The sequence below is a fragment of the Poecilia formosa genome, unplaced genomic scaffold (assembly GCF_000485575.1).
Source record: "Poecilia formosa unplaced genomic scaffold, Poecilia_formosa-5.1.2 Scaffold208, whole genome shotgun sequence".
Taxonomy (NCBI): domain Eukaryota; kingdom Metazoa; phylum Chordata; class Actinopteri; order Cyprinodontiformes; family Poeciliidae; genus Poecilia; species Poecilia formosa.
This window is the reverse complement of record NW_006800147.1, coordinates 245,404-254,115: the sequence shown is the minus strand read 5'-3', so window position 1 is coordinate 254,115 and position 8,712 is coordinate 245,404. Positions and strand designations below refer to the sequence as shown.

Here is an 8,712-nt window from a genome sequence, read left to right as displayed (position 1 = left end):
GCACTCGCGGTAACTGGCTCGGTCTCGCGATAAGAAAAATAAAACGCGAGATAATAAAGGGGCAAAAGAAAAACCTCAAACAGTGTCTGCAGATAAAGTAGATTTAAAAGAATATCTGGGGCACTAGAAATAAATCTGACTTTAATCTCAGACCTAACTTTAATCGCCCACTTAAAAGATCTCTTAAATATTCCAGAAATTTAGTTCTCCTCCAGCCCAACTCATCTCTCTCATTTCTCCCAGGTTCCCATCTCAATAAAAGACTGGAAAAGTCAGAACTCTGGCTTTAGTCTCATATACATGATCTTATAAGATGGAATATTGTTAGTTACCAATTCTTAAAGTTAAAATTCTAGAATTAAAATCAGAAATTTGACTGTAAACTCATGATTCTAGTTTTCAAAATAAGCTTGAAAACATTTAATCTTAGAATTCTGAAATTATAGTCAAAATAATAATTCCAACTTAAACCGCCTGTGTATTGTTTTTACAACAAAATGTAATATAATAATCATGTTTAATCTCAGTTCTGAAATTGAAGTCAGATTTTTACTCTAACACAATTGTTATAAATTTATACTTTTAAAGACCAAAATTAAAATTCAGATAAATATCAGCTACAAAAAACAAAAAAAAATTCCAAATCAGTTTCTTTCAATATGAAACTTATGAAACTTTAACACAAACTGCAGGTGGGTGTGTCTGGTGAATTTCTGGTTAAAACAAGTTTGTGCTTCATTCAGTGAAGTTACTTACAAAGGGTAGAGTATCAGACATTTTACTCAAGAGTGATACTTCATAATGAAATTACTGTAGTAAAAGTAAAAAGTACATGGTAGTAATAATCTTCTTAGTTTTTTGTTTTTTTTCCCCAAACAGTTACTTGAATAAACCAACTCTATATGTAGACAAAGATCTTCTCCCACATTAAGGTAGAATTTTATTTTAAAAATCCCAGCACAGCACATTTCCATACAGAGCAGACCTTAATGAACGCATCACAGTTTCTGTTATATGTGTTCGATCAACCATGCTTCAGTCCTGAGCAGGTTTAATGATTTCAAATCCTCATACTCGTTTTATTTTCTTGGTCAGAGCAGAGGTATTAAAAGTTGAAGTTAATCAACAGAAACCAGTCTGTTATACATTGAAACTCAGTAAACATACCAGAACAATAAAAATAAAACAGTCGAGTTCCTCAAGATTCCATGGAAGAAAACACATTTTCAAATTTCTTGGTCAGGCTGTAGTTTATTAGCACACATGGAATCGCTCTCACGAAGCTGGCTCCCATGCCGTTATAATATCCTCTAAATCCGTTCCTCTCATAAATCCCAGTGAGTCCTGATAACATGCCAGAGGCGGGACGCGAATCTGAGATGAAAGCTGGAAAAGAAACCAAAGTAAGATCATACATTCACATGCTTTCAGAAAATATAGTTGTGTTATAGAAGCTGTGTTTCCATTAACTTTAAAATTTGAAATTAAATTTGCTTAATGGAAATTGCATATTTTGAAGAAACAATTGTTTTCATTTATTCATGTATTTTTTAAAAAAAGGTTTTATTCTAGGATGAGATGGTTTTTTGGCTGCAACGAAATTAGTATATTTCACAAAACTGCAACGGAAACAGTTTTTGCATTTCATCAACAACCGTATGTTACTACTAAGCCTGTCACAATAACACATTTTGCTGGACGATAAATTGTACTAGAAGTTATCGCGATAAATTATGTTGTTTTGAGACCATTTTAAAGTAATATAATAAGGGGATAATAATGCAAGAACACATTCTCAAGAATCAATACACATTCTGGAGTGAACCACATGCCATACCAGTAGGTGGCAGTAATGCTTACCTGACTTTTTTGCCAACCGCCAATAAAAAAATAAATAAAAAAAATTAAAAAAATCAGGAAGACGACAAACTTCTTCACGTGAATTTAAATTTTTTTTCTTCGTGTTTCGCAGTTGTGAAATTGCTTGTTTTATTTTTCACATTAGTGGAAAATCGACAAACATTTTTCGCACATTTGTAATGGAAACGCAGCCAGAGATGCCAGCTGTTACCCTGAGCCTGCTGCTGTGTCCGGATCACCGCCAGCGGGTAGCTGCTTATTTGCCCAGAAGCAAAAGCCACAAAACTGAAGAAAAACAGCTTGGAGTCACTACTGTAGGTGGGATCGCTTTTTGCCCAGCTCATGATAGACTGCAGTGAGAAGCAAATTTGTTTATTTCAGCAGGATAGATGCGTTTGATCTTTGTGGGGTTGAGTTTGGCTCACCTGATGAACCGCACACTCCACACCTGCATAGGGGATCATGCAGAGGATGCTGGGCCTGAAGCCTCTGTAAAAGGACGACATGGACTCATGTTTGTAAATAGATCTGGCGCACGCCACCACGCCATGATACGTGCCGGCTTGCTGCAGGTTCAGCCTCACCTTCAACACCTGTGAAGCGGATAGAGAAGGTGGAGAGTAAAAAAAACAAAAAAAAAAACAATTTAAAGGTGATCTATTATGCTTCTTCAAGCAGCTTAGGATATCTCTGTGGTCTATAAAAAACATGTGTTTTTTTTTGTTTGTTTTTTTTTACACAAAATCATTCCTAGGTAATATTTTTAGTCTGGTCACTTCTGCTCATTTTGTGTTCCTTTCAGAATGAGTTGTTTTAGGGCGTCTTGTCACTTTATATCCAAATAAGCTGCTGCTTACACTTGTATGTAAAAATAGCTGCAAACAGATTCCAATTATACAACCTTACAGCTTTGAAAAGCAGAAGTGGCGCCTCCTGCACAACCAAGAATCCAGCAAGTGGTCTCTAGACCGCGAGTCAACAACAAAACACTTGTCTTTTCCAGCAGCCATTGAACAGCGCACAGCGCTAAAACCAGCCGACCAAACCTGCTGGATCTCTGCTTGGGTTGCTCGGTAATGTGGCTGAAGTTCTACTTGGGTTGCTAAGTAACACAGTGCCCATTGATTGTGACTTAATCGGGAGGTTTTTTTTAAAACAGCCCGTTTTCCAGACACCAAAAAAAAAAAAAAAAAAACATTTGTTGCTAAAAACAGCTAATTGTTTTTTTAAGCACTTATTCTATTTTTAGGAACAGTAGAGACCCAGATGGAAGCATAAATGTGTGAAAATTGTGAATTTTCACAGTTGGACCCCTTTCATGTGGGATTTATTTTTATTCCTACTGGATAAATGCTCAAATTATTTTTAAATTCAAGATGAATTAATTTTAAAGCCATTTGCTCATCGTTTCCAGAAGTGCCAATGAAGTAAACATCCTTCCAACAGACAAAACAGAAACAATGAAACGTTCAGAGTTGTCTCTGATACCTCTAATGGGTAGAAAGCAGCATGGGCCACGGCTCCAGAGACGCAACCCAAGCCAAAGCGCTGCTGCACAGTCAGAGGCTCCCGGCTTCTGTTTTGGGTGTAAACTTTCATCTGGGTGAAGCAGAGCAGCTTAGAAACAAGAAGCCATTCATGATTTATTCAGATGCTCGGACAGGCCTCACCTGTGCATAGATAAGACATTGCAGTGTGGACTGTGGAGTACCTTTCAGCACATTGACAACGTTGCCTTGCCACATCGAACGCAATCCTCCTCCTCTCAGCTCCTGAAAGCCTTGGGAAAAAGCCTTGGACCCAAGAACCTGCAGAGCAAAGAGGAAGGGCTTCTGTAATGCACAACATCTCAACTTTTTATGTCACTACAAAGTTTAGACCAGAGGTGTCCAAAGTGTGGCCCCTGAACTGATTGTGTGTGGCCCTTGACTTCAGTTCAAGAATTACACAAATTTGTAAATGAAGACTTTCTGTCTGCAAAATTATCACAAAGTAAAATGATCTTACAGTAGAAAATGTTGGCAGCATCACCAATAATTTGTCTTTAAATAACCAAGTCGTTTGATTTTTCCTCATCTGTACAGTGATTTTTACTCAAAAGCAAATTTTACTGCACTGAAACCTGCTTTTAATTAATTTATTAAATGTGGTTAAATGCAGCAAGCATTTTAAATCTTGGTTTTATTGATCAGAATTGACTGAACTGGGTTCTTTTTCCAATTGATGCCTAGAAAATTGGCTAAACTTCTTACAATAAGATAAATCTGCTAAATCCTTTTAAAGTTTTTGATCTAGAATAATTTACACATCCCTTCCCGGTAACAAACTTGACTGCTTTTTAATTAAAGAATTCAATGATTAATTTATTGATAAGTAAGTAAAGGTCATTTTATTTGACTTTATGATTTTGCCCTTGTGACAAAAAGTTTTACACCCTTGGTTTAGACGTTAATGTTGGAATGTTTTCAAAGCTGGAAAAGCTTCCAAAACGGACCTGAAGTTGGGTCTTCAGTCGGTCTATAGGCGCCGTCGCAGTTCGAGAAACCGCATCTGCCAGACCAGCTGACAGAACAAACGTCTTCCAAGCCCCAAAGCCAGACACGTTGTCTGGGAACTCGATGGGCATCGCTCGACTCTCCCCCACATCGAAAACCTGCAGACAGACCAACTCAGAGATTTACCCTGGATTTCCCTCAAACACGTTTTGTTTTTGATGCCAGAATCCGTTTGAAGGTTTTACCAGACTGTGTTTCCACGAGGAAACGAGCTCTCCGATGTTGTCCACCGGGTTTAGAATGATATAATGCAGGAATTCGTCCCAGTCAACTGTCATGGACTTGTCCTTGTCCATCCTAGTGAAGACAGTCAGGAAAACAGAAGCACAACTGTTCATGTTGACTGTTAGACTTTTTTTCCCAAACTGCAAGAACAAATCTTTTGGTATTTTGGTCTAGTTTCTAGTGCACTTCAAATAAGACAAAACTAACTTACAAGTAATTCTTCACCAAGACATAAGAGTTTGTTTCAAGTCAATAATTCCCTATTTAACTAACCAAAATGATTAATCCATTAAGGGAAATAGTGGGCAGAAGAAATCTTACATTTGTATAATTGTTTTTGCATTCGGCTTTGATATGACCACTCCTAACTCCTTAAACAAACACATGATGTCCTCCTGGTCAATCACTCCTGATCAGAGAAGAAATACAGAGAGTTACAAACACACACAGAGTCCGCTCGTCCTCCTTACACTGCAGAAACACATCTTACCAAGTATTTTTGTCTAGTATCTAGTACAAATTTCATGGCACGCTTGAAAGAAGACCAAACTAACTTACAAGTAACATTTCAGCAAGATATATGAGCTTGTTTTATGTAAATAATTCCTTTATATTGATATAAAACGTAGATTATTTCACTTATAACAAGATATTTTTTCAATGTTATGAGTAAAATAATCTACCAATGGTTCAATATCAAGGAATTATTGACTTAAAATAAGCTCTTACAACTTGTTAAAGTTACTAATGAGTTAGTTTTGTCATATTTTAAGTGTAGTAAGATACTTGAACTAGAAACTAGACAAAAATACATAGTAAGATTTTGTTTTTGCAGTGCATTTTCTGCAAGTTGTCAGACCCTGTATCCAGGGTCACTTTAGTGCTGCAGTGTGTGCACCATAAACACAAGCTTATGTTTGCCTGTTTGACATTTACAAGCATGTTTTACTGTAAATGAAACATGTTTAATACACAGAGGAAAGTTTATTATATTCCTACAGAGAGGACAACTCTTTGAAAAGCTGATTAAATGCCATGCTAAGCACTGAATTCACTTAATTTCAATTGGAGACATGACTCACCGCAATTATTCTTGTCAAGGTCATGAAAGTGAATTTTCCATTTCTTCTCTCTGTCCATCATGTAGCTGAGAAACTCTTTATAATCCAGCAGCCCATCTTTATCTTTATCATAAGACTCCATGATATGCTACAAGGAAATAACTCTTAAAATGGATCATTTATCTTCATGCACACTCTACACCCTTAAAGACACGTTACCTGGACCTTTCCATCTCCTGAGATGATCCCATGCTTCCTCATCTCCTCGTGGAGCTCTGCCATTGATATGAACCCATCCTTGTTCTGGTCCAGTTTCACAAACAACCCTCGGAACCGGTCCATGTTGCTTCATCAAAAAAAAATCCTTGTTTTTCTCTGTCAAAATATAAAATGCAAAAACAGACCGTGCTTCATTCGCAGGCTGTTTTAAACATGGTCATAAATGGCTTGATAATCAGAGATTATTGACCAGCAGCCCTGCTGACTCATCGAGCTGGGAGCTGATGCAGGGAAGGAGAGGAGACTGAGCGCCAGCAGGGGGCGCTGTAGCTGCGGAAGAGGCCGTCATGACCTTCAGATTTCACAACAGTGGCCTTTCTGTCTCTTCACGTGCAGCAAGCTTAACTTTTATTTTATAATTACCAAGTCCTGTTTAGATTTACTTGTTTGATGGCACAGAACCTGCAATATTTCTACAACACTTTATAAAAAAATAATTAATAAAAAATACCACAGGAACATATTAAGGGTATTGCAGGTATTAAAAGGATGAAATTTGGTACATAGAAAAACTCAGAAAATTTTAGATTAATCTGAGAATTCATGAATTTTAAATTTATCTCACAAATTTCCCAGAGTAAATGTTAAAATTTCTGAATTCCAAAAGTCCAAGATTTTTCTAGAAAAAACTCTGAAATTCTATAAAAATCAAGGAAATCTAGGAACTCCAGAGAGCGAAACAAAAAGAAAATTCAGAATTTTTGAGATTAATCTAAACAATTTTCCAGAAAAAAAAAACATGGAAATATCTGAAGTCCAAAAGTCAATTTGCTGGAAAATATTCAGAAAGTTTTAGATTTATCTCAAAAATGTTCTAGAAAAACAAGAACATTTTCGTCAAAAAGTCAAAAATTTTCTAAAAAAAAAAAAAAAAAAAAAGAAAAAATCCTACTCACTTCAGCCAGAGATTTTCCAGAAAAAACTGGAAATGTCTGAGTTTCAAAATTCGAACAAAACTTTTGACTCAGCCAATATTCACAAGCACTTCTGGAACTGTAATATTGTGAAATTTTGCTGCTTTTCTTCAAGTTTGTGTAACCACTTAAAGTAGGCTACCAGATGTTTGGTAGGATTTAGTTTTTACAGTGTAAGCTGTATCACAAGACATTAATAGCAATAATAGATTTTCTGCAAGCTGTATGTTCTTTGTGTGATTTTTGTGATTCTCTCAGGGTACTCCTGCTTCCTTCTACAGCCCAAAAACATGACAGTTAGGTTAACTGGTTTCTCCAAAATATTCCTGTGTGCTTTTTCTTTTTTTGGTTAAATATCTGTACGGTTGTTTGTCCTGTGTGTTGTCTACGATGCATAGCAGATCCTGCCATATTCTTCTTTTAGCAATGTTTCTCACAGCCTTTGTTCATTTGATTTGAGTGACTGACTCTGCTGCTTCTGCCACGCCAGATGGCTGCAAACACTGAGAACAACGTCTTGCTCCTGGTGTTTCAGCTGCCTTTGTGAAGAACCTTTACTTCAGGAGAAACCCAGTTGTCTTTACTAAAAGCACTAAATCACTAAGCAAAGCAAAGTATTTAAACTGAAAAAATAACACTGAATAAACTACAAAATGTACATTTAAAGAGCTATTTCGCACATTTCAGCAACAATGCAGTTCAAAGTGTGTTACACCAACACATTTAGTCACAAACCCAAATCAAGCAAATCCACATCATATATTGTGATCAATGTTCTGGATTTATTGTAAATAACAGGCTTTATTTTATAAATGGGTGATTTCTGAGGGTAACATTGGGTTATATCTAGGGGTATCAGAGTAGAGGGGGGTGAATAAAAATGCCTGTTTTCAATATTTATTTAGAAATATTTTGAAAAGCATGAATAATTCCCGCTTCACGGATGACTGTGTTGGTCAATGAAAATCAATAAAATAAATATCTGTTTGTAGTTCCAGCACAGAAAATGAAATAAAACTTTGTTTTGTTCTCTAATATTTACATCATCAATTTTTGTCGTCTTCATTAAAATGTAAATACTTTATTTATCGCGTGTTCAACTTAAATAAACAAATCAAAACGTAAGTATTAAGTTAAACACATTTTCGGTGGGGATACTGCGTGATCACCTGCTATTTTCTGACAGGTGATGGGATTGGACAGGAGTCAGTTTTCCACTATGACGTCATGCAGGTAAAACGTGACGCCTGGGGACTTTATTCGTCCACCTCTGACCTCTGCCAGCATGTGCAAAGGAGCCTCATTTAGAAAATGACGAGGCTCAGCATTTGTTTTCTAGAACAGCCGCTGGCTTTCACGGACAGACGAGTCCAGCTGGAGTCAACTACACCGGAAACTGGCTTTCAAAATAAAAACTGCTTTGCTAATAAAAGGACTTGTAACGTAAAACAAAAAGTAAAACAAGAACAAATGTTCTTTATGTTAAGCAATCACAAAATGAGTATTATTCAAAATGTTGTGCATATTAACAAAAATAATTAATTCGATTTTTTTCAAATACTTAAATTATTCTCAGGTCAGCCTTTTATATCATAAAAATGTTGTGAAACAATATAAACAGTTTCAGGATCGTAACCTTAGTATAATCAAAACAAGGAACAAACCAACAATTAAACAAGAACAAAAAGAAAAGCTACCTTTTGAAATGGGGCAATACGTCAAAAGAAAAATTGAGACATGAAGCAAGGAGTCATGATTTAATGTTTGAACAACAAAACAGGCGAGCAAAATTAATTCATTGTGCTCGCCTGTTTTGTT

At 36.2% G+C, this 8,712-nt stretch overlaps 1 protein-coding gene across 7 annotated transcripts; it reads right to left on the bottom strand.

Moving 5' to 3' along the window:
* Positions 1-907: 907 nt before the first annotated feature.
* Positions 908-6,235, bottom strand: slc25a24l (solute carrier family 25 member 24, like). Of its 7 annotated transcripts, none has more exons than XM_016679318.1 (10): positions 5,921-6,235; positions 5,723-5,849; positions 4,962-5,049; positions 4,601-4,712; positions 4,355-4,513; positions 3,531-3,668; positions 3,349-3,459; positions 2,286-2,453; positions 2,033-2,210; positions 908-1,386 (listed from the first exon to the last, which is right to left on the bottom strand). In XM_016679318.1, the coding sequence occupies exons 1-10, from the start codon at positions 6,041-6,043 to the stop codon at positions 1,199-1,201; spliced, it is 1,392 nt and encodes a 463-aa protein (XP_016534804.1). In that variant the 5' UTR covers positions 6,044-6,235; the 3' UTR covers positions 908-1,198. The 7 variants fall into 7 exon arrangements, with proteins under 7 accessions (XP_016534804.1, XP_007567463.1, XP_016534807.1 ...); XM_007567401.2 differs by having other exon boundaries at positions 2,072-2,210; XM_016679321.1 differs by lacking the exon at positions 2,033-2,210 and having other exon boundaries at positions 2,286-2,349; positions 2,445-2,453.
* Between the last annotated feature and the right edge of the window lie 2,477 nt (positions 6,236-8,712).

Coding starts and splice junctions, on each gene's coding strand:
- slc25a24l (XM_016679318.1), bottom strand. CDS start 6,043: ATGGACCGGTTCCGAGGGTTGTTTGTGAAACTGGACCAGAACAAGGAT. Junction 2,211..2,285: donor TGGAGTGTGCGGTTCATCAG/GTGAGCCAAACT, acceptor TTCTCACTGCAG/TCTATCATGAGCTGGGCAAA. Junction 1,387..2,032: donor GCTGCGTTTCCATTACAAAT/GTGCGAAAAATG, acceptor TTTCTTTTCCAG/CTTTCATCTCAGATTCGCGT.